The sequence below is a fragment of the Lygodium microphyllum genome, chromosome 25 (genome assembly GCF_053477565.2).
Source record: "Lygodium microphyllum isolate KBCC chromosome 25, Lygodium_microphyllum_v1.1.10, whole genome shotgun sequence".
In the NCBI taxonomy this organism is placed as follows: domain Eukaryota; kingdom Viridiplantae; phylum Streptophyta; class Polypodiopsida; order Schizaeales; family Lygodiaceae; genus Lygodium; species Lygodium microphyllum.
Genome location: NC_141159.1, coordinates 24,280,620 through 24,306,403, shown reverse-complemented (window position 1 = coordinate 24,306,403; position 25,784 = coordinate 24,280,620). Strand labels below are relative to the sequence as shown.

Here is a 25,784-nt window from a genome sequence, read left to right as displayed (position 1 = left end):
TATATTTGCTGATTAAGGAGGCCGCCCATTACTCCCAACTGCTTTTGACATCATCAACCCCTCTAGACTGCTGTATTTGCTAATCAAGGAGGCCGCCTTGCTGTCCAAGCATTTGCTCGGGCTTTGTTTTGCAAATTGCAATATAGGCCCCAACACATCATTCCACACTCCTTCCATTGCTCTGTTTTGAAGATTTGTTGTTTGCTTCATCATCAAACACCTCCTCTTGCTATTGCTTGGCTGCCTACTAACTTGTTGATCGGCATTTTACACTTTTCCACACTCTGACAGCTCTGATTGGTGGTTTCAGCACTCCAGATCTATCCTCGATGGACGTCACTGTCTAACATCATTCACTCCTCTGCCCCTTGAGCATTCTGTACACTCTTACATTCCTTTACTAGATTGATTCATTCACTTCAAAGTTATCTCTTTGTTTGTGTTTGTGTTTCTTTTGCGTTTTGAGTTTTGAGTTTGTGTTTTGCATTTAGGGTTTGTGTTTATTGCGTTGCTATTTGAGTTATTGTGTTTTAGTCGTGTTCATACATTCTGTGTTTTCTTAGTGCAAACCCTAGTATATGTTTACATAAACAGTAGTAGAAGTTGACAAATGGAGTTCACAGCATGGATTTCTAGATCCACTCTAGATTTAACGAACTTATTGTCTCCACATTAGCAAGGCCACATGCTTACAACTTTTCTCTAGCACATCAATTTGGTATTATGGTGTTTTTCTTTCATGCACGAGATGGTTCAAACTTTATCTTGCCATATTTTAGTAAAGCAACCCTTTAAACAACATGGCTATCTTAACATTCACATGAGTGCATATTATTTAGTTTGGACAGTGGTAGAGAAGATATAGCACTCAAGATCCATGTTTGGGGATTGAAAGGGATGAAGTGTGGTAGACCCCATTTTGCTCCTTTTATAGAGTTTTGTTCCAATCAAAATAAGTGTCTTTCTTTCATATTGGGTTCACTCTAGAGCTGAGAATAAATTCGCCAATAATATTGTAATTTATTAGCAATAACTTTGGCCTAAATTTCCATTGCTTATTATGGGGATCCTTGCGGTATACTTGCTTGAGGTTAAGTGTAAGTGCATTGTGCACAAGTGGATTTTTTAGGAAAGGAGAAACATAAGGTAAAGTAGTGTTGTAGGATGCATTGTGCATGGATGGAAAGAGTTCTTAACAACATAGCACCATAAGGTACAGTAGTGGCACATGGCTGATGAGTTGAGTATAGGGCATATAAAGATAGGACTTGGAAGTGTAGATAGGTATATAGAGGATGAGGTAAAACAAGTAGAGATGGTTGTATGGACACTACAATAGGACTAGAAAAGGATGGATGTGGTGGGATTTGAGAATGTCAATGCACCTACAATATGCTCATATGATGCAAAATGTGTTATGACTCTTGAGGCATACCTAATTCTAATCTTCTATCTCATTTTTAAGGTTTACATTTTGGTATACACCTAGGTCTGTAGGGTGACTTACAACATGTAGATGGACCTCAAAATAAGCAAAGGAAGGATGTCGCTTATACAAATCAAAAGGCATATACAAACCTACCATCAAACATTGTTGAGATGAAGACCTCAAATTGCCAATCGTCTCACAATTTGTCTTTTTGCAAAACTCTCCCTAGCTACTTGCCTCGACTAAAGTGCACCTCACTTTGACTATGCAATGGGGGGGTCAATAATGCTAGCACAAAGGGGTGGGTCTTTTGAGCTAAATTACCATTACCTTTCACTAAGCAGTCCCAAAGCTTAAGTTAATTAATGAATTTCAACCATTTTTTAAAACCAGGAGTAGTTCGAGAGAGTTTCGGTGTCACATGCCCCGAACTTTCTATGAATAGACAACCTACCTTCCCATTTACCCAATCTCGTTTTGCAGGTTTCACGTGATCAGCTTCATTGCCCACACTCCCTTCACGGAAGACATCTCAACTGAAGCTTGCTGGCATTGCCTTCACTTATCTAGCACTTGTTTCCAGCCCTTCAATGCTACCTACACCCCTTGTTGCTGTCTTTTTCTGTCGCTAGCCCTCCAAAGGCTGCATTTGCAGCTGGCAGCAATCTACAAGCTGTGTTTACTACACTAGCGTTCTTTCTGATCAGTGGCGACTTCCTTCTTGGCTTCGTTTTCATCCTCCTGGTGCTGTCCAATCAATCACCCACACATATTAGGCTGCTTTTTGAAGTTCTGTCTCCTCATTGCTCTGTCTATCAGAGATCTGGCAGCTACTGCTTGGTTTGCTGCTTCTAGACATCTTTGGAGGCTGCTTGGCTGTGTTTCGGGATCTATCACAGTATGGTTCACTCTACAGCCCGTTACCTTTGCCTCGGTCCTCAAGACACAAATGTTTGGGGTACAATATTCCTTCACTGCATAGTGTATTTGCTACATGAGCATTGCATTATTTAGATTCATCAATTTCAAGCTCTTCATTGTGCTCATTGTCTCTGAGTTACCCTAACCCTAATTATGTTATGTTCAATTTGTGCTTTGTTATATAATTGTATTTGTGTTTTTGCATTAGGGTATTTCTTTACATGGTATTAGAGCTACGATCTCTTTCAAGAAAACTCAAGCCTTTGATTTGAAAGCCCTTCACAAGAGGTAGGAACAATAGAAGGGCAAGATGACTTTGAACACAACATCAATGCTTCATTCTCCCGAGCCACATCTATCAAGAAACAAGCTTGAGAGGGTTCCAGAGCTTGCTCTGCCAACTTTTGATATGGCTGGTAGGCTACCCTAGAGTCCAAAGAATGTACAAGACATCAAGAGCCAAATACGATCTCATTCTGATGTATCGGGCTCAATAACAACTTGAAGTAAATCTAAGTTTTCCCCTTTAGATTCAATGCATTGGTCTAATGATTTTACAGAAAGGATGGGAGCTCCACAAAGGATTGACCATCCAAGCATGGAAACTAGCATGGAGTACAAATCCTTCATCTCTTTACCACTTTCATCTCCATCTCTACCTCTTTCATCTATGCCATTTTCATCTTCACCTTCATTCACTTCTATGTTATGTACGCAAAACTATACATTTCCATCTTTGGAGTTTACTTCCTCTTTTTAACAAGATGTAGGTAATTCTCATGAAGAAGGGACTGCAAACATTTTAGTAGTTCATAAGTCTTGAAGAAGATAGGCTTTTGTTTTTAAACACAAAGAAAGGTGATGAGTACAAAAGATTAATTCAAACACTTGTGAGTTCTCTCCCTTCTTTTTCTTCAATTTTTCACTTCTCAAGGTCATTTTGAAGTACGTGAACCATCTTCATTTTCATTCAATGCATTTAATGGAAAAAAGAAACCAAAATCATTTCCAATAATTGCATTGACCAATCCATTTAATCTCCCACCCATCCCACCCTCTACTTCCGTTGAACCTTCCTTTCCGTCTCCATTAAGTGCACCTCATATGCCTTCTCACATCACATAGGAAAGTCCTTAACCTTTAGGCACAGCCTTTAGGTCTCCTTCTTTCTCTCAGCCAGGTGGTGTACCCATGATGAAGGCTCATCCTCCCATCCCCACACTTTTGGGAATTTCACAGCCTAGGAATGCCACCCATGAGTGTGGATCCGTTGGTGCCACAGTTTGGCATGATGGCATTAACGGGCAAGCCTTCTGGTCATTTTGTTGTGCCCTAACTGACATTTGGACAAGGCTCACGTGTCTCTTTGCCTCCAACTTCATTGGTATCCTATGGAAGCATTCATGTTTTAGTGCCTCTGCATCAATTGGTACCCATTGGACACTTGTAGCCTATTTCTGCCTGTCCACCACCTCCTCTTCTTCCTACTTATCTCCCTCCGCCACTTCCTACTTATCCACATTATCCATCTTATCCCACCTATTAGACATCTCATGGTTCTTCCTCATTAGCCAAACATGCCTTTACTAACAATACTTGTTTTAATAAGTCGAACTTCACTACTTGTTCCAAGCTGATGAGACATATCCTCGACTCCTAAAACCTATGGGATATTGTGCAGGGATTGGAATCCTAACCTGACCTTGCACTTGTCTCATATGAGGTTATCTGCTCATGGAAGGCTAGGAATGCGTCTGTTATTCTTGAGTTGGTGTAGGGCTTATTGCTTGAGTTTCATTCTTGAGTCGATGCGTTGTTCTCTTTGGGGTGAACACTTGGTGCTCCCTTGGTAAGATAACCATCACCTCTATAGTCCTAGTAGGTCACTAAGTAACCAATGTGCACCTTTTGCCCAATGCCCTAACTGCTTTGGGATAGGACACCTTGGGGAAACAAAAAGACAAAGGGCTTGGGCTTGTTTGCAATCTCTTTTTGGTTCCAATTTTGGGCATGAGAGGGGGTGTTGAGCTAAATTACCATTAGCTTTCATTAAACAGCCCAAAACTTAAGTTAATTACTGAATTTTATCATTCTTTTAAAGCAAGAGCGGCTCAAGAGAGTTTCAATGTCCACAAGTAAACCCTAATTTGGGAGGCCCCTAACTTTCTACAAATAGACAACATGCTCTCCCATTCGGCCAATCTCGTTTTTGCAAGTTTTTGGTGATCTAGCTTCACTCCCCCATGCCTTGTTCACTAGGGACATCTCAGCTGAAGCTACTCGACATTGCCTTCACTCATTCGGCACCTGTTCCCAGCCCTCCAATGCTGCCTACACCCCCTAGTTGCTGTCTTTTGCTGTCACCTGCCCTCCAAAGGCTGCATTTGCAGCTGGCCATAGTCTATAGGCTATAGTTACTGCACTCGCCTTCTTCCTAACACTTGGTAACTTCCCTCCTGGCTGCGTTTGATGGTCAATAGGCTGCGTTTGCAGATTTTTTAGTGTTTTGATACTCCAATGTTGTCTACTCAATGGCTCACACACAATAGGCTGTGTTTTGCAGTTCTCTCTCTCTCCTCATTGCTCCATGTATGAGAGATCCGGCATTACTGCTGTGTTTGCTGCTGTTAGATGTCTTTGGAGACTGCCTTGCTGTATTTCAAGATTTGTCGGAGTATGTCACACTCTCTCGCTCATTACCTCTGCGTTTGATGGTCAATAGGCTGCGTTTGCAGATTTTTTAGTGTTTTGATACTCCAATGTTGTCTACTCAATGGCTCACACACAATAGGCTGTGTTTTGCAGTTCTCTCTCTCCTCATTGCTCCATGTATGAGAGATCCGGCATTACTGCTGTGTTTGCTGCTGTTAGATGTCTTTGGAGATTGCCTTGCTGTATTTCAAGATTTGTCAGAGTATGTCACACTCTCTAGCTCATTACCTCTGCCTTGGTCTTGGAGACACGAGTTCGAGGTAAAGTATTCCTTCACTACAAAGTGTGTTTGCTGCATGAGCATTGTATCATTCAAATTCATTCATTTTAGAAACTTCACTATGTTCATTGTCTCTCAGTTACCCTGTGTTTTGTTCAGTTTGTGCTTTGTTGTACAATTGTATTTGTGTTTCTATGTTAGGGTGTTTCTTTATAGGGTCAAAGAAGATGAACGTGTAGTACAACTCCTAGGTGAATATGGGTCCAAACCTATTTCTCAATACCATTCCTGCAAAGCCTTATTAATAGATCATGACAATTGCTCCCATGGTAATAACTTCTCTAATTGATAACCACTTTGATGGAAGAATAGTGGACTTCTCTCCATGGTGTGTGAGAGAGAGTTGAGGTATCAAGTGTTAGTTCACGTGCTTTTGTTAGCCAAAATGCTCATAATAGTTCAAATGATGAGTATTTAGCTCTACTACCTTGTGAGAAATTGATACCATTGTAAGGAACAAGAGAGAACATGGAAATATAGTCCCAACCCCTCCTCAAGCTCTATTCAAGACCAAAAGAATTTAAGAAAGTCAATGTATCGCCACAAAACCTCCTAGTCAAGGAGTAGCTCAAACCAAAATCTGAAACTTGCAACCTTACAGGCACAACTCATGAACACAAACATCCAAGGTAAGAGCAACAATAGATTTTGATCGAATCTCTATAAAGAACACGACACAAAGAGCATACAAAACACATACAAAGCATCAAGCAAAACCAAATCAAAACGCATACAAAGCATCAAGCAAAACCAATCAAAATTGTGCACAATCAAGCATGAGTTACCTTCACTCCTCAAGGCTCCTTGAGGTGGCCAACTCTGCGATCTCTCAAGGTGGACAATGCACCAAAGCTCCCACCTCGTCCTCCTACACTCCATCATCACGATCCTTTACATGGCTCTAGAGCAACACAATGCTTGAGCTCTTCATGGCCAAATCTGAGGATTGAAGAGGATGAGGGCAGGTGTTGTATTTTTTGTGGAGGTGAGGGTGCCCTTATATAGGTATGACACCTTTAGCTCTTGTGTGAAAAGCTTTAAGCTCAAAATTGGGCATGCTTTTTCTGAGAAAAACAGCTAGCATTAGGGGTTTGTCTAAGGTCACAGATAATGAAATATCCCAATATTTTGATCTCATACCAAAGCTTAAATCTAAAGCTTTAAGATTGGTTAGCTTTTGCTTTTGAATATGCTCTATGCCATTGCTTCAAAGCTTGTGCTTTGGTTGAAGGCTACTCATGCTCTTTATCATCGATATGATCACCACCATCCTCCATCCATGAACATGCTGCATCCGAAAATCATATTCAATCCACGTTGATTGTCAAGTATCTTGTAGCTGCCACATGATCTTAGTCTCTATAAACACTCTGTTCAACTTTAAATCCATAGGGATGATGAAGGACTAGAAAACCGAGAGTCGCATTAAGAACATGCCACCAGGAGCTCCGAATTTGGGTATTACCATGCACAAGCCCGTGATCCTCAAGAAAATAATGGGCTATAAAGACCCACGGGTGATGATCCAAGCACATGGCACAAAAAAGAGACCAACGGAGTGCCAGCATATGAGTTTCAGCATCCAAAATAGCCCCACCACCCATGCGTTTGGGGTTACATGCATGCGACCAAGAAATCCATGAAATGCCTGCATGCAAGGAATCCTTTTTCCATAACATGAAACGAATGTACTGAGTAAGAGCATTCAATGTAGTAGTAGTCCAAGGCAGCAACGGCAAGAAATATGTGAGCATTGGCAACAAAATTGTCTGAACCACTTTGAGGCGAACATGGAAGGGCCATGCCTGTGACTTCCAATACAGAAACTTAGCTGCCAGTTTCTGTGAAATCCACTCTCGTAGTTGTTTTGGCCGAACATCAACACCCAAAGGATACCCAAGATGCCTAACAATGGAACCACGTGGAACAACCATTCCCTATCAGTCCAATGACTGCAAATTTGACTTTGTGCAACTGAGAATGGCTGATTTCAAAGCATTGATATGAAGACCAGAAGCCTGACCAAAGAGAGTCCAAACATCTAATGCTTTGCGAAGATTATCCTTGTCCGCACGCAAAATCATAAAGCTGTCATCAGCCAATGATTGACTAATAAAGTGCTGTCCAAAAGGAAGAGACAATCTAGCCAACTGATTAGAAGCTGCCATATGGGATAACATCGAAAGAACCGGATGAGTCGCAATGGTAAAAAAGAGAGGACTCAAAGGGCAACCCTGTCTCACAGAGCGTGCAAGGACAAATGGCTTGGTAATGCCACCATTCAGCATAACTTGCCAAGAAGCCGCAACACTAATGGTGTAGATCAAACGAGACATCCGAGTACCAAAGCCCATAGTAGACATAAGTTCTGCAATGAAAGACCAGTCTAAATAATCAAAAGCCTGTTCCAGGTCCAATTGGATCAATACCACCTCCTGATTAGAGTGCCTTGCATAGTCAATATCCATTTGCACATTTAAGACATTATGCAGAATGTTTCGGCCCTTGATGAAACCATATTGAAGCAGATGCACAATGGCAGGAAGATGCTTATGGAGCCGATTCGCCATCACTTTGGAAAAGATTTTATACATAGAACCCATCAAAGAAATTGGACGCCAATGTTTCAACATAGACGGTGAAGGAACTTTTGGAAGCAGTTTGATAAGTCCTTTCCATGAGGAGGGCATGAACCCTGTTTCCCAAACCTACTGAAACATAGTCGTCAATGGTTTCATCAGTCGGGTAGCAAAAACCTCAAAGAATTCATTGGTGAGACCATCCCAACCGGGACTTTTATCCTTGGGCAAGTGTAACAAAACATCCATAACCTCCTCCTCACAAATATCGGTTTCCAATGTAGTTTGCATATCATGCGGAACCTAATTGCGGACCAAATCATTGAAAACTGAGCGGGCATGAGTAATGTGGTCAGAAGGTGAAGGAGTAGAACCAAGAAGGTCTAGAAAATAATTCATGCACATATTCACAATAGTCTGAGAATCAATGACCATTTGACCGTCTGCATCCTGGAGTCTAGTCATATTCTCTCGAGCAGGGGATGCATGGAGAGCTCGAAAGAACTTATGAGTCTGACAAGCACTATCTTGCAAATTCTCAGTCAAATTTCGCAATTTGGCCTGCTGATAAGATGTTAACTGAAACTCTTTAATAAGATCAGCCAAATGCATAGCCAATGGTAGCAGAAATACATCATCTGGAGTCTCCACCAGTAGAGAATGAACCAAAGCCAGTAATTCCTCCGCTGCTTGTCGACGCCGCCGACAAAGAGAGGCATGATGAATCCCATACTGGCGAACAACCTGCTGCACATTAGAGAGCAATCGTTCAAAAGAAGCATTGCCCTCAGAGGAAAAGTTCAATAAAAATCTATCAATCAATTGCTGCATATAACCCTGAAAGATTGAGTGCTTTAAATAAGACGAGTTGAAACGCAAAGGGAGTCTATCCAGAAATTGCTTAAAAGGTGCAATGGGTTGTGCAAGCATCTCAAGTTGTAGAGGAAAATGGTCCGACAAGGCGTATTGCTGCAACACTTTCATTTCCAGCATTTCAGGAAGAAAAGCATCATCCTGCATGATGTACATGTGGTCCAACTGCGACCATGTAGTTGTATACTGCGCAGAATGAAAAGTAAACCCTGTAGAAGAAGGGTGTAGCCGTGACCAGAGATCTTGCTTAAGTATGGCAAGAGCAAACACATTCCACACATGGGGCTTGCTCTGATGTGGATTGTGAAGAATCAACACACATTAAAATCCCCCATAAAAAAACCCCGTCTCCCAAGTGACAAGGAGGTCTGCAAAGTATTCCAAAGATCCCGGCGGGATAAGGGGTCATTTGGAGCATAGAGCCCAATAACCATAAGATCTCTCCTTCAAATAAAACTTCAATCACCACAAAACGACCATGTACATCATTTTTAATAAGAACAGGCTGATGTTTCTCATGTACAATCATAAGCACACCCGAATAATGCATGGCACGTGTCCCTACATAAAACAGCGAAACCCATGACAATCCACAACTTTTTCTGCTTCACTATGACTCTTGTGCTCAACAACGCACAAGACATCCCACTGATTCTCATGCAATAAACTCCACATGGCATGTTGCTTATTGTGAGAACAAATGCCTCGCACATTCCGCATGGCTATCTTCATGTATATTCAAAAAAGAAAATCAGGAATGAGGCAAAGCTTGCCTCGATTTAATCTTTTCTACTAGAATGTCAAGGACTCCCTCATCCAGAAAATCAACTAACACGGCAAAAGAGTTCCGACGAGCTGATTTAGAGGTAGACGGTGTATCCACTGTCTTGGGAATGGAACGGGGATAACGACGATCCCATGGGGTAATCACGTTACCTCTAGCATCAAAAGCCAACTTCACAGGTGGGCCCTTCGAACCATCCGTATATACTTTCCTAGTGGGCTGATTGCAAGGAATAGAAGAGACCATAGCATGAGCAGTATGCTCTGAAGACAACATGTCTTTCCTGCGCATATAAGTACACAAGGAATCTTGTGAAGCATTAGGCACAGTATCCGCCAAACCAGCATCAAACCTTTTACCTTTCTTAGCACGTACATCTACCCAATCATTGTCACGGGAATCCAAACCCAAAACATGTTGTTTGCCTTTATCCAATACTTTAGGTGCCTGGGTCGCATCCTGCGACAGAGCATCAAGCGCCATATCTTCCATGGGAGGCAAAACGCTCAGCATCTGAAGTCGGTTGCTTCGCTGGACATTTGGCCATAAAATGCCCCAATTTTCCACACGAGAAACAATGCCCTGCAAAGTTATCCCATTTCAAAAGAAAGTGCAAAGGATGCATGCCAGAGCAATTAAGACAACCAAGCAGGCCTTTTCCGAGCAGTGTCCCATAACATACACAAACGGTTACGATTCGTAGCCCTTAGGCTCAGAGGAACCAAAACCGTGCCCACAACGGCCATGGCATCCTTTAACAGTGGCCAGCTGTTGACAACCGGACAGTTTTCCACTTCAACCCACACCGAGCATTCGAGTTGAAGCAAACGCTGAAAATCTGCCATTGGGCGCCATGCCACAACATGAACCAAACGGCGATAAAAAAACAATGGCAGTTTAGTCAACAGATCGGCACGATGCTGCTCGGATTTCAACAACACCTCATAAAAGCCTCGGGGCCCAACAAAAATCTCTTCAACACACTCCCCTTGTAGTAGACTTTGGAGCCACTGGCGAATATAGGAAAGCACTGGGATCCTACCAATGAAGAAGAGTATAATCGCACGTTCATAAAACACTGAGAATGAGCGCAACACATTTTTAGGATCCACAGTGGCTTCCAGAACATCTTCAGTTTCAAAGCCAGAAAACGCTTCATGATTATGTTGAACATAATCACCAAGCAGAGTGTTGGCAAACTCCAACAAATGCTCCCAATCAACATCCTGAGAATCCACAGAAGCAGAAGCAACCTGAGCATAAGAACGTTCCTGATGATCCATTGTGTCTTCCAAAGTATGCTTGGTGCGTTTGCCCACAGGCTGGAAGTCAGAACCAGGTGGCATCTCCTCTGTGCAAGGAACCATATCCTCTGGTTCCTCTGTTTCAGAATCTGGACCAAGGGCTGCCACCGTTTGGTCGATAAAGGCCAAGTCCAGACCAGCCATATTGTATCACCACTTTAACCCGAGATCTGAAACTATTTATAGGGCTCTCTCTCTCTCTCTCTCTGTGCAAGTTGTTGTACCTTAGGTCCTCTGCACAAATCTATATTTTGCAGTACTATTTGTACAAACTTTAACACAATCTATCTCCTTTTGGGATTAGAGCAAGCCGTCACAGACAGATCCTCGGAGTCAGACATAGGGCAGTGTGCCAGAGGAATGTCAGGATGCAGATCAAGTCGATGATGATACCCGGGGTTGCTGGGACAGAGTGCGTGCAAGACAGAAAAAGGACCTCTGGAAGGCAAGGGCAGGATTCGACGTGTCGGGCAGGGAAGACAGCTCTCTCTCGCTTACTCTCTCTCGCATTCCTTCTGTACGTAGGGCCAGGTTTATCGGGCAGGGAAGACGGCTCTCTCTCGCTCTCTCTCTCTCTCTCTCTCTCTCTTGCCTTCTTTCCGTAAATAGGGCCAGGTCAAACCTGCACGGCCTTGAGGGAAGAACTTAGGCTACACACAAGGCAAGGAGGCGCGCCCGCAGAACACAGCTAATCTGATCCGCCATCGCCATTGCTTCATGGCACCATCGCTCACTCGATCGTTTCTCTCCCTCTCTCACCCCTCCTCTCTCTCTCTCTCTCTCTCTCTCTCTCTCTCTCTCTCTCTCTCTCTCTGTCTCTCTCTCTCTGACGAGGTAATGGAATGGCTGGCGTGACGGGCATGACGGACGTGACGCTGGTGTGACGGGATGCTAATGAGACGAGCGTAACAGACAGATGCTGATGCGACAGGGGTGACGAGACGGATGCGGACGAGACAGGAGTGACACTAGCATACGTGTCTGGCAGAGCAATGTACTGTGACGAATGTACTGTGGCAACAGTGACGAATGTACTGTGACAAATGAGAATGCAGTAGTGAGAATACTGTGACGAAGGTACTGATGCAGGAGCACTGAGAATGCTGTAAATGTACTGACGCAGGAGTACTAAGTAAACAGTGACGGGATGTACCTGCAGTAAACAATGGTGGGCCTTGTGAGCAGTATATGCAGGGATGCGCAATGGTGATTGATGGAACAGTTTTGGGTTATGACTGTGACTGTATAAGAAATCTATTGACTCTCTCAGACTGACATGAATGCAGACCTGTGTGAATGTACTGAGATTGCAGATGCACTCAGACTGATGTGAACCTTGCCATGTTGTGTAGATTGGAGACCTACGTGAATTCAGACTGACGCACATTAACATTTCATGCTACAGTGACAGTTTAGATGAGATTGACAGTTCTATGCTACATTGACAGTTTATGCTACAGTCATATCTTATGATGCAGTCACATTGACAGTTTATGATATACTGACAGTTCATGCTATAGTGATAGTTTATGTTACTAGTTTACTACTCTAGTTAGACTGTAAACAGTTTTATGCTATAGCACATACTATAATCATGATGGAAGAAATTGACAATGAAGGAATCACAAAACCAACCATGGAAACAATGTTTCATACACCGCCAAAGAACATGAGATACAAAACCTATGGGCGTAAAACCCGAGATTGGAATGTCTCTCCAGGGTCAAGTAGATATGGGAAGACATCCCGCAAAATTAATGAAACACTATATGAGGAGATGTTGACCATACTCCGTGCTGAAATGTGTATCATAAGGAAGGAAATGAGCGGGTTCAAGCTGAAATGATGGAAGAACTAAAAAAGGAGATGCATAAAACATTGGATGCACACATGGCAGAGAAAGACTCAATGATCTCTAATCTACAAGAAGAACTAGAGGAATGCAAAAAGAAACTGGACGCACAAAAGGAACCACAAATCACACCGGAACTACAAAAAGAAATGGACGTCTTAAAAAAGGATATGCGCACCTATGCAAGTGTGGTGGAAGGCACCCAAAAGAAAATGGAGAATGTTGAGAATACTGCCAAAGAAAATGCAGAATGGATAGATGTGGCAAAAAAGAACAAAGGAATGCATGGCAACAAAGAGGAAGTTATGAATGCCACCTTGGTAGAAGAGGCAAAAAGACGGGTACGCGCACTCCACGTAAGAGTGGTTGGACTAGATGAGAAAAGCTCCCTAATTGAAGATGCTACAGCTCTTGCCACCAAAATTGGGGCTACAAATGTATCCATCATTGGGGCTTGGCGAGTCGGGAAAGCTGACACAAAAACAAAAGTCCTGGTCTTGAAGTTTGGAGACTTGGAAAAGAAGAGAGCCTTCCTCTCCAAGAGGATCGCTCTCAAAGGAGAAAAGATCTGCCTAGGTGAAGACCTCACCCCAGCCCAGATAGCCCACATGAGGGAAAATATGCCACGTGTTCTAGAGGCACGAAAAGCAGGTAAATGGGCTGTCTATAGAGATGGAAGAGTCATCATCACAGAGAAAAGGACAGCATGACGGTGCGCGGCCTATGAGACCCCGAAGTTCACACTGTGGAATTGCAATAGCTCCCTTAAGACAAGATCTAATGGTTTCACATGTTGGAATAACAAGAAAGGGTCAAGCACAGTGGACTATTTGATTGGATCACCCAACTTGCTACTTGACATAAAAAGCTTTGAAATATCAGACAGACCAATTGGATTAGCAGCAAACCATGCTATTCTAGCTTTCACAATGCAATATGGGCATATACACGAAGCACAGCCACACATACCAAAATTACCATGCTATGATTTTGTGGAAGCGACCTCACACATATACAACACTACTGTGAGATGCATTGAGGGAGCTAGACACACAGGCCTCTCTGGATGAGTTTACAGGACAGTTGGCCGAGATAATACACACTTCAGCAGCCTACGCTTTCCCACACACTACACCGTCAGATAAACCTCCACGAGGTAGTGCCCCACAGAATGGCTGGTATGATGATGAGTGCAGAGAGACACGAGCACGTTTTCAGCGAGAGATGGCACTTGACATATGTACACATAAGCATGCTCGAACACTCTTCAGATGATTGGTACGCAAAAAGAAGTGGGAATACCTGAGCAGATTAGAAACAGAAATGTATTCCATGTTCTTGGGACAGGACAGCAAGAGAGCATGGAAAAAGATGCATGAGAACCAGCCACCCTTACAGATTACTAGACCGGATGATTGGCATGGATATGCTTGCACACTCTATGATGTTCCTGGCCAAGAGCCTATGCCACTCCCCTCAACCTCAAGACCAGTAAATTGCAGATTTTTCAGAGAAAAAAAAGTGAGGAATGCCATACGGAAATTGAAAAATGGAAAAGCCCAAGATCATGATGGCTTAGTAGCTGAACACTTCACGCATGCTTGTGATATCTTGGCACCAACGCTGGCTCACATCTTTAATAGGGCAGTTTGTGAGGGATTTCCAACCTGTTGGTCAGACCATATTATTGTGCCGCTCTTTAAGAGTGGAGACCCTACGCTACCTAGTAACTATTGAACTATCATGATTGGACACATGCTGGCCAAAATATATGGCTCTATCATGGAACAAGCATTGAGTGAATGGGCCGAGATGCATGGCCTAAGATCAAAAGGCCAGGCTGGCTTCAGGGGGGGATATACAACTCTAGACCATATCTTTACATTGAGGGCAATCATCGAAGAAGGCAAGGCATTCAAGAAAAAGATCTACTCCTGTTTTGTGGACTTTCGCAAGGCCTTTGACACAGTGCCACGTGCTAGACTCATGAGAAGAATGCAAAACATTGATGTGCCTGTAGAGATACAGTGGAGTATCTATGCCTTGTATGAGACAGTGACGGGCAGAGTACGAACACCTGAGGGGATCTCAGATATAGTCAATAGCACCATTGGGGTGAAACAAGGCTGTCCACTTTCACCGACACTATTTGGATAGTACATAGATGAAATTTCAGAATATGTGGACAGAACTGGTGGAGCCGGAGCCAGCCTAGCTGGAGTGCTGATACCATTACTACTTTATGCCGACGATATTGTACTTATATCTGACTCACCTAAGGGACTAAATAGACACTTGGATGCATTATCAGCCTTTTGCAAAGATAGAGATCTTAAGGTGAACCTTGGGAAAACTAAAGTTATGGTATTTAACACTTCAGCTGCTTGGGTGACAAGAGCTGAGCACCAGTTTACTTTTGATGGAGAGCCAATGGAGATGGTTAGGCAATATGTCTATTTGGGGGTCACATTGAAGGGACCACAGTTCTCTTGGAGAGAGACATCAGAGGCTCGTTTGGCAAAAGCATATGCAGCCTTAGGTGCATTGGAGAGGCAATGTACTCACATACAATTTCATGAGCCGGGCACCAAATTGTGGCTTTTTGACACCCTGGTTACACCCACACTCCTATATGGGGCAACTATTTGGGGTCCGAGTCTCTTTCACACGAGGAGACAACCTTTGGGAGACCAGGATGGACCAGAGAAGGAATACTATGACAGGTGGGAGCATATGGAAAGACCACTGGTCATGATGATCTCACATATGATATGAGCGAAGAGCTCGACCCCACATGAAATTATCAGAGCTGAGTTGGGAGTATCACCCATGGTGGCTAAGGCCTTGGTCCAGGCAGTGACTTTCATACATAGACTATGGGAGCTCCCCCAAGATAGATACCCACGGCTAGCCCTGGCCTCTTCTAGACAACTAGCAGTAGATGGTGACAAACATTATTGGTATGCTCAGATGAGTACATGGATGAGTCTACATGGGCTGCAGATTGATAGACTACCCCCCTTTGACTATAGCCTGGATTGCCCCACACTTGACCTAAGTCGATCAGAGCTAAACCATGTGATCAGAGCAGACATACTGAAGTTAGATACGGAGAAGACCTGGATCCGACCCCCTGACCCCCATGGCACGAGGATGGCACACTACCAGACCCACTTCCTTCAGGTATCTAAGGATGGTTTCATCACCCGACCCAATTACATGGACACACAGCTGCCTCATGGACTACACACAGTATTGGTTAGATCCGCACCTCATCGCACCACTTGAGGATTGAGACAGGCAGATGGGAGGATAATACAGACAGAGAAATGCATATGCCCACTATGCGACAGAGAGCCAGAGACAAAGGAACACTACATCTACCGATGCACTGCATATTATGATATACGAGGTAGATACCACTGGCTGTTTCGAGAGGGTTTTAGACCCCTGAGACGGATCATGTAGTTTGAGGATCAGAGATGCTTGGGATTCTTTCTCTTGGAGCTCCAAAGGCGCAGAGCAACAATTCTACGGAGTAGGAGGCCCCCACACCTCGACTCACATAGACAGAGAGCAATCACTGACTTTTTCACTGATACACGACAGAGTATGGCAGATACCACTACTACTGCTACACAACCTACAGGAGTACATCATCATTGGACCTCATCTTCTATAGGTGTCCCTTTGGATAGAGCAGTGGCACTTTTAGCCGGTCTAGGCACCCACGTCCACCCGGACGAAGGCCTAGACATCCACATCACAGACAAATTAAAGCCATCATTGAGTGCCACAGGAGACAAATGCCGAGACGCCTCAGCCATGCAGAGATACACCTCCTTAGAGGACAAACATATCATTGATGGAGAGTTTTCCTTTTTCTACTTTCACTTTTAGATCATTGACATGTTTCCCTTTTATAGGACACTATTTCATTTTTTCAGTCTTATAGGCATGTTTTTCCTCTTTTCTTGTTCCAGATGAGAAACACACCATCATTGTATGCATTGCTTTGGTCTCATAGGCCACATTGGCCTTTTAGAGACGTTAATATACTCTCTCTCTCTCTCTCTCTCTCTCTCTCTCTCTCTCTCTCTCACACACACACAAAAGAATGAAGAGCCTGTTTGTCCATCCACCCTAAACTTTGCTTTGTTCTTTGATGTATTACATATATACTCCCATCTGTCTTCTAGTAGCGCATTGCACATGTTGTACATGATGTTTTTCCTTGTTATCCTCATGTATTCATTCTATTAACTCAAGTGACATTGCTATTTTAGCTCTAAACATGTGTTCTATTATCTATAATCCAAAGTAACCGAGTTTTTGTTTGTTTTTTCGTACTGATATCGTACCATACCTTATAAAATCATAAGGTACCAATTAGTACTCTATTTTATCATACCATACCGTATTGTACCTTTCGTACCTGACAACCCTGGACAACAGCAACAGCAGTTGCAGCAGTCTGGAGCAGTCATAGCTACAGAGAATGTTGTTGTGGCAGCTGTAGAGGCAGCAGTTTTGGCAGCCACCAGCAATTGGAGATGTTGGCACAGCAGTAAGGGGATTCATCAAAGAAGTCTATGCAATTTTCCATGCATTTCCATGCTGCAAATCATAGTCTTTTTCATACATTACCATATGGCATATGCATCTAGATATGAAAGTATGGAATAAGTATGGTTCACTGCCCCTGGGTGAACCATACGGGACCTTCAAAATTTCTATAATTTCAAAAAATAAGAATATATTATGTACATACTAGAATGACAGAATCTAAATTTAAACCTTTTAAGTTTAAACCATGAACATTTAAAAGGTCAAAAGTTCAAACATTATATTCTACAAAACTTGGAACTTAAAAGAGAACCAGATAATAGTAGCCCATAGACTTATCACTCGATGATTCGTTAAACATTTGCTGCCAAATACATCAATGATGAAGGCTGAAACATGACGGGTGTACAAAAAACTTCAAAACATGATAGCTATTAGCCTATTAGCATTGAAGCTGAAAACTCTAGGGCATAGGCAAGAGAAAAAAGACTCATTACTCATAAGGCAGCAAGCTGTAAAAAAAAAAGGACAATCAATGTATGAGCTCTCAGTGCTCATCATCAGCAGCAGCAATAGTATTATCATCATCCCCTTCATCATCATCATCACCATCAGCATCAACATTAGCATCATCCAAAACATGTGACCCTTCAGCTTTGAACTTGTGCTTGTTTTCATGGCTGAAGTCTTCTCACCTAACTCTTCTAGTTCTTGCAGAGTGATCAGCATACGTTCTTTTGCCACTTTTCTTTTTCACCAGGGCAAAGTATGGTATTTTTTTCATATGTTTTCATGGTATATTTTCATACCTTCTCCATACCATACATGTGCAAACCTATGATACTTCAACCATAGATGTATGGAAAAAACTATGGTGCAAACATTGACAAGTGTGGAGGCAAGATTGAATTATGATCCAGCCTCAAGGACCCAAATCATATGTAACCCTAATTCTACAAGGAAAAATACCAACCATCCAAAACCCAAGTTACTGGTTTGCCGACCACATTTGTAAAATAAGTTTGAATATAAAGATGAGATTGTGCACTTGGTTCAGGCACAGTTCATAGGCTTGTCTAGACAGAGGATCATAGTGGCACACTGTGAGAGGAGATGGTATATAGACCTGGACCCAGCCACTTGCTTAATTGATGGATGGGGGCACCCAGCTTATTAGAGGTGGCCTCTTCACAGATTATGGCGGGATGCAGGAGAGTGGGTTTGGAGAGGCCTATTCCAAGATAGAACATGCAAGTGCCCTTTTTTTAGCTACACCATTAGGCTAGGAAATGAGCAGGATCAGAGCAGTGCTAGTTGCAGCAGTCTGGAGCAATAGTAGTTGTAAAGAATGTTGTCATGGCAGCTGTAGAGGTAAGCAATTTGAGCAGCCACCAGCAATAGGAGATCTTGCACAGGAATTAGGTTTCACCAAAGGAGTCTACGTAGTTTTCCATACGTTCTGTACCGCAAATACTGACAGGTATGGAAGAAATGATTGAAGTATGATCCAGCCTCACGGACCAAATCATTCTACAAGGAAAAAGGCCATCAATCCAAAACCTAAGTTGCTGGCTATTCAACCAAATTTGTGCATCAATGAGTTTGAAAATAAAGATAGATCTCATATTTGGTTCAAGCAAAGTTCATAGGCTTCTTTAGATAGAGGATTAAAGTAGTGGCACATTCTGAGAGGAGATGATAAATAGACCCGGACTCAGCTACTTGCTTGATTGATGGATGAGGGCATTGGGCTTATTAGAGGAGACCTCTTCAGAGATCACAGTGGGATCCAAGAGAGTGGGTTTGAAGAGACCCATTCCAAGATAGACCATGCAAGTAGCCTTCTTTTGCCACACCACAAGGCTAGGGAGGCAGATTCAAATGAGCAGGATCACAGTAGTACCAGCCGCCACTTCTTGTTAGATTTGGCAGAGAGAGGTTATCTTGAATCCCTTCTTGTTAGATTTTTGGATGAGACTGGATGACAGATTTAAGATTACGAAGATTTCCTTGTTCCTATGGCTAGTAGTTCCCAAGAGTTTGGTGATTGGTACATGGCTCAATTATGGCAAGGACCTGGTGGCACATTGGAGATGTAGAAAGCTAGAGGAGACTCAAAGGAATTGTCTATGGCATTGTCCCAAAGCTCAAGAGGTGCAGAGGAGAGCCCTCAAGATGGTCTTTTCATGGCATAGCAGACACTATGGTTGCAACTTGGGGGACAGTAGCTTGGGTCACAAACAAAGGCCCAGCCTGTGGACATGAGGATGTTCTAGGGAGCCACTCTTTTCTTATTGTTGGCCAGAGTTTGAGCAGGATCCCCACTCCAAACTACTGGCAAGCATAATGGACTAAAAGACATGGTCATAGGTGGGAGTTGATTGCTGATATCTTTGTTTAGTACATTTGGACTACGAGATGTAGCCATACTATAGACTGCTAGGATGTTTCCACTACAGTGACACTTTCTAGATCTCACATAGATCACTCATACTCTTCACAGGAGATGGGAGAGGCTGCAAGGTGGTTTTAAGAGGATAAGGAGAAGGGGAGATGCTTTTTTGTGGTCATGGGATTCTAGCACATTCTTTCACCTAGCACCTCATAAAGTCTGGCACAATAGCCCAACAAATTAGTTGTTCACACAACCATTGTATTTATAATGTACTCACTTGCTCTTTATTGGACCTTCTTTGTACTTGTTTATTACCTTAAGAACTTTCATGAGGTGTCATTAATAGAATTTTCTTTTCTTGGAAAGAAATAACTTTTGAGAAATCTTCAAACAGCACAAGCTGAGATATCAAGTTTGAAATTCTCCAGATCCAAGCAGGTTAGCCACATATTTGATACTACTAGAGTTGAAGAGTACCTCAGAGTTTGCTGGCCATTTGCTCTCGCTTATTTCCAAAGTGAGATCCATGCATTTTCCATAAATATAATTCCAGTCCTGCATGCCTCCATATAGAGGGTACCTATGACAAGACAAAGATGGAATGCCCCAAGACCAAATTTTCCAAACTTTCTCCACTTTGTTATAGCTCTTGCATTAGTCACAGAGCAATATGCACTTAGAAATAGTCCTACAAGTTGAGATGATTCATACACAACAAACTTCCCCATAGAAACCAAACCATGGACTAATTCAAGTCAGATGCAGGACATTACAAATAGCACTACATGAGCCCATTAGATTTCTACCTTATGCACTAAATTGTCATACATAAAACTAGACCAGATTATGAGATAGGAGATAAGGAATTGAGACATTATGGAGGACTATAAAGAAGCAATGCCATAACTAGATAATAATTAACACAATAATGATTATGCCAATTACAAGTAACAAGAGCACCAAGCAATGCACAAGCTTTGACATACATTATCCACAGCTAAATTGCTTTTCCCCTATTTTCTATAAGATGAAGGTTTTCTGAACTTCTTCTCAGACAGACTAGTCTTCTCTTTACTTCTTCTCACCACAAAGTTTTAGTGCTTTCGTAGCCTCTGAAAATAATGAGATTTGTTGCCACTATGGGACTTTATACCCCTAGATTTGTCTCGTGAATGGGCTGAGATGAAGCAAAAAGATTCACCTTGCCAGAAACAAGGCTTCACCTCATAGCGGGCAGAGTACCTGGGATGCATTTGCCAATGCTTTCTTTGTGAAGCATTGGGCACTTTGCTATAGTGGCACTCCCTTTGGGGGTGGGGATTTTCATGCCCCATGTCTCAGAATGGCAAGGTCCGACTTTTGGCTCCTTCTAATGGGTTGAATTACTATGTCATCAGGGCCCAAAGTTCCAATTCTTGGTCCAGCAGGGAGGCAGAAGAGATTGTTAGGACCCAGACAAAAGAAGCACATGCTACAATGGCTAGGAACCGGTAAACTAGAGCTTCATGTCGAGCTGTTACCTACAGACATCCATTGGAGGGTAAGGTAATTGTGGGCCATCAGCACCTCAGCATTGTCCTCAATGCTACCAATCGTGACACCTCCTAAATAATTGGACAATGATCGAGGTGGCCTGATTCAATCAACTGAGACATGGTTAGCAAATTGGGCTTTAAAGGTCCATTCTATGGTTGACGAGGAGAGAATCATCACTCTTTTTGCCCTCTAGCTAACAAGGGGTGTGGATGTCACTCTCCAGACTGGCAAACAAGCAATATTCTTGGACCTCTGACTCACCTCGTTCCACCTGCAAAGAAAGTCACAATGCAAAGAACAAAACTAGAATGAATATAGTGCCTCTTTGGGCTTACTTCAAGAACGATTTGCCTGCAAATTGGCTCGACTGCAATCTGCAGCTCCACACATGTAGTACCAAGACCCCACTTCAATCTACTTCAATTGCTTCGCAAAATGCTAAGGAAAGTAAAATAACAAGAGTTTCACCTTTGATGATAATTAAATCTGTGTTTTGAATGCAAAAGCAGGTAAACCACCTTACTTATTCTTCAAATGTACAACAAGCTCTCTCAAGAGCATCACACACATTGTTCTGAGACAACACAACAAGCCTCATCTCACACCTAAAGATCCATAAAAATTCTTGCTCACTCAGCCATGTCACATCACAAAGAGAAGGACATACTTGACTAGGGCTGAACATACACATAAAAAAGATCTAAAGTACACTACATCAGAACCTCTTCCAGTAAAGATAGCTCCCAGAAGAGAACCTAATCATTCATCTCTGTGTCAATATCCACTCCAATATTATCGTGAACATAAAGGAAAATTTGTGCATCAGGGTCAAACTTAAACCAATAGACAAATCCACATTCCCACTCCTAGACAACTACATCAAACATGATAGCCAAACATGCTCTGACAAAGGTGCCACGCTGATAAGTTTGGAAGATCCCTATTCACCCAAACAAGTGCCATCTTGTCTTCTCACATACATATCCACAAAATATTTCCACTAATTGCCATACATACATACATATATGTATATCAATCAATCAATGGGTAATTGTACTAATTACCAAAAATGTACAAGACTCACAAGACTACTCGGTATCACACAAAGCGACAGGAGAGATGGCAGCATGCAAGGGAGCCAGATCATCCCTAGTAAGGAGGCCTGCATAGCATTACATATACTCCAGTTATGCCAGCATCCCCAAAAGCATAGAAAGTGGAAAACCCCCAATACATGTGCCTGTGCAGATCCTGTAAATTTGACATTTCAAAAAAGCCAGTCCCGAGGATGCACAGAGCTTTTGGCGACTGAAACACCAAATTCGAGACAAGAGAGACCATATGCACTTGCCACTAAGTGTCAGGCAAGCCAAAAACCTATGACAAGAGGCTTCCTCAGCTGTAGTACAAAACAAGCAGGAACCATTTGAAACGGTGCATTTCCAGATGGCTGCAACAAGTGAGAGACCACCCACCAACCTCCAAATGAAGTCTTTGCACTTAGAAGGGGTTGTATTGAGCCTCCCACCATATTTGTGGATTTTCACCAAGTTCTCCCCTTGCAGAAACCCTACATAGAATTCCATTATCCATTAACCATGCATGACCCTTGACAAGCAAATGATAAATCTGATTTGCAGATGCTCACTCTAAGATCAATTGATTGTTACATTTTCCAATTCAGTGAGAGGGTGTTCGAAGTCTAGGTAGGGGAAAGGTTGCCAAACAAGCAAAGAATCCAAAAATTTTGCCCATGGGCAATAGAACATGATACCCTCTAGGCATACATAGATCATGGTACCCTCTAGGTAATGAAAGCTCTTTCGTAAGCAATAGAATGAACATAGTTCTTGAGGGCTCCAAGCATCAAGGATAGAGACTAGACCAAGTCTGGCCATCTTGTTCAACTGGGAGCGAGCTACTTGTTTTGCATCCCAAGAAATAATTCTAGAAGTAGACAGTTTCAGTTCGCAAGGAATTGGCCAGAGTTGATTTTCTGGGAGATGCCAAGAGGACTTCTTGAGAACCACTTGCCAAGAGCAAACAATATAAGTCAACAGTGGGGAGGATTTCAGTCATATGGGATGATCAACATTAACCGCCACCCATGAGGCCTGAATTCAAGCGTTGCCATGCAAATTACACATCTTCCTGAAAACATCTAGCAATGGCAATCCAAGGTTGCTGCCCAACATGCATGACATTGAACAAAGTCCATCAAAAGCTGTCATGTGTATCGCCACATGTAAATTTGCACCAACCCCCATTTCTTTAGGTCTATAAATATGATCCTAGGAAATCCAAGTAATGTTAGAATGTGTAGAGTGTTTTCTCTACAACATGAAGCAGACAGACCATGTGAATTTCTGCAAGACAGTCTCTCAAGGCAGCAATGGTACATAGTATCAGATTGTGGACAACTTTATTGTCTAAGCAATTTTGAGGCTCACATGAAAAGGCCATGCCTGTGATTTCTGTAAACAAATTTGTTTGCAGTACAAGCTGAATCCAATCAAGCAGATGCTTAGGCAAGAGGTGTACACCTACAAGATCACCCAAGTGTCTCATAATGTTGCCCTGCATTACCACCTTCCCTTGCCAATCCAATGCCAGTAAGTCTCATTTTGTGCAACTTATGAGAGCTGATTTGTACATATTAATGTGTACACTTGAAGCTAGAGAGAATACATCTTCTTTGGTTGCTCAATGCCCCCTCTCCAAATCAAAAGATACCCTAAGAGAGGGGGAAAAGGGGGGGGGGGGGGGGGGGGACACGCACACACACAAAGAGAGAGAGAGAGAGATTGCAAAATTTACGAAAAAAAAAGAGAGATTGCAAAAACTTTTTCGTAATTAATACAATTACCTTTTATGAAAAAAAAAAAAAAAAAAAAAGAGAGCGAAATTGCACATACAGCTTTTAATGTGTAGAAACTACAATATGGACGATGTAAGAGGTAGGTTTCTCAATGATGAGGGTAAATAGGAGCTGAGATCGGCATGCAATGTGTTCCACCCCACTTCCAAAAGCTGAAATAGAAGCACCCGCAATCCAAGAACTCCACCCAAAAGGAAACCTGCAAGGAAGAACAACAGACAAGGTGATAGCTGATGTTGTTGTGCATGAAACTCAATCTCGGGAGAGAAACCACTAGCTCCATATCCATGTTGGTGAGAATGCAAAGCATGTGTGGTCCTAAGCCTCGAGAGAGAGGAAGCTATCGTCATCTCCATGTTAGACAAGATGCAAAGGTGTAACCAAGGCTCTAGCCTCAATAGAACCTGTAGGTCTTAATTGTCCATGTCGAAAGAGAAAGGGAATGAAGACCATGGCCCTAGCCAAGATGCACAAATGGCCCATGGTGTGAAGGGATCAAAGTGCAACCCTCTAACAAATGATGAGAATAGCAAGTGACCCCCTTTGAAATTGGAGAAAGAAGATCACCTTTGGAAATCCCCTTCCAAAGAAGATAGGGAATCCAAAAACTCATGAATTATAATCTCTAGTGTGGCTAATGAAGCAATTATTATTAGTAGAGTCGAGAAAGGTATTTGAGGCTAGAATGGAGTAGAGGCCAAATCGCTCCTAATATGTTCTTCCAAAACTGAGCAAAAGAGGGATGGACGGAGGGATATCATAAAATGCACTCAAAAAGAAGAGGGTAATCACATATGATCTCTTTTATGCCCTCATCAGAGTCAGTGTCTATGGAGTAATACAATGGAGTTGCTATTTGCAAGTTCTATGGAGCCATAGGTGGGCAATAGCCTCTATCTCTCAATAGAAAGGACTGTGGATTGAAGGTGGTGGCAAACAACTGTTGTCTCTCCATGGACTAGATTGCGAAGCGAAAGCAGTCCAACAACCTCTCTCTCTCAAAGAAGAGGACCATCGAGAAGACCATATCCAATAGTCTCAGTTCTTAGTGGAGCGGACAACAAAGCTGAGGGCCACTAGACTTGAAAATAGGAGGGAGAAAACTCCATAATTTGTTGCGGTGGTCTCTAGGAGGTCTTAATGTATTGTTTTGCTCATAGTTGAAAATAGGAGGAAGAAAACTCCATAGTTTGTTGTGGTGGTCTCTAGGAAATCATAATGTATTGTTTTGCTCATAGTTGCATATGTAGTGGTACAAACTAGTTCATATGGTTATGATCCATACGGGTACCATACTGTACATATTCGTATGATTTAGTATGAGAAAACTAACCCTCTTTTTCCACCCCTTTTTAGTATGAAAACTGCCCCTCAGTATGGAAGAATTGCCACTTTTGTATAATCCATGATGTATAATGCATGATGTATCCATTCCCATCTATCCACTATAAGTTGTAGCACATGTTGCACAAGTAGAATATGCCATATAGGTTTTGGCGTGTTACCCTCATGTAATCTTATATACTCTAATGGCATTGTTATTTTGGCTTTAAACATGTGTTCTATCATTCGAAGTCCAAAGTAGTCAAATTTTTTGAAAAATCCATACTACTATCGTACTGTGCCTTATAAACTCTTAAGAAATCATATAGTACCATATTTTGTCATACCATAT

The 25,784-nt window shown here is 42.5% G+C and overlaps 1 protein-coding gene across 2 annotated transcripts in view; it reads right to left on the bottom strand.

The window, feature by feature from the left end:
- SOL1 (carboxypeptidase D) overlaps positions 1 to 25,784 on the bottom strand; it is a 169,133-nt gene that overhangs the window by 46,775 nt on the left and 96,574 nt on the right. For both annotated transcript variants that reach the window (XM_087666366.1, XM_087666365.1), the window contains exon 11: positions 20,173 to 20,275. In XM_087666366.1, the coding sequence (XP_087522492.1) occupies positions 20,173 to 20,275 (103 nt within the window). The remainder of the gene's footprint in view (positions 1 to 20,172; positions 20,276 to 25,784) is intronic.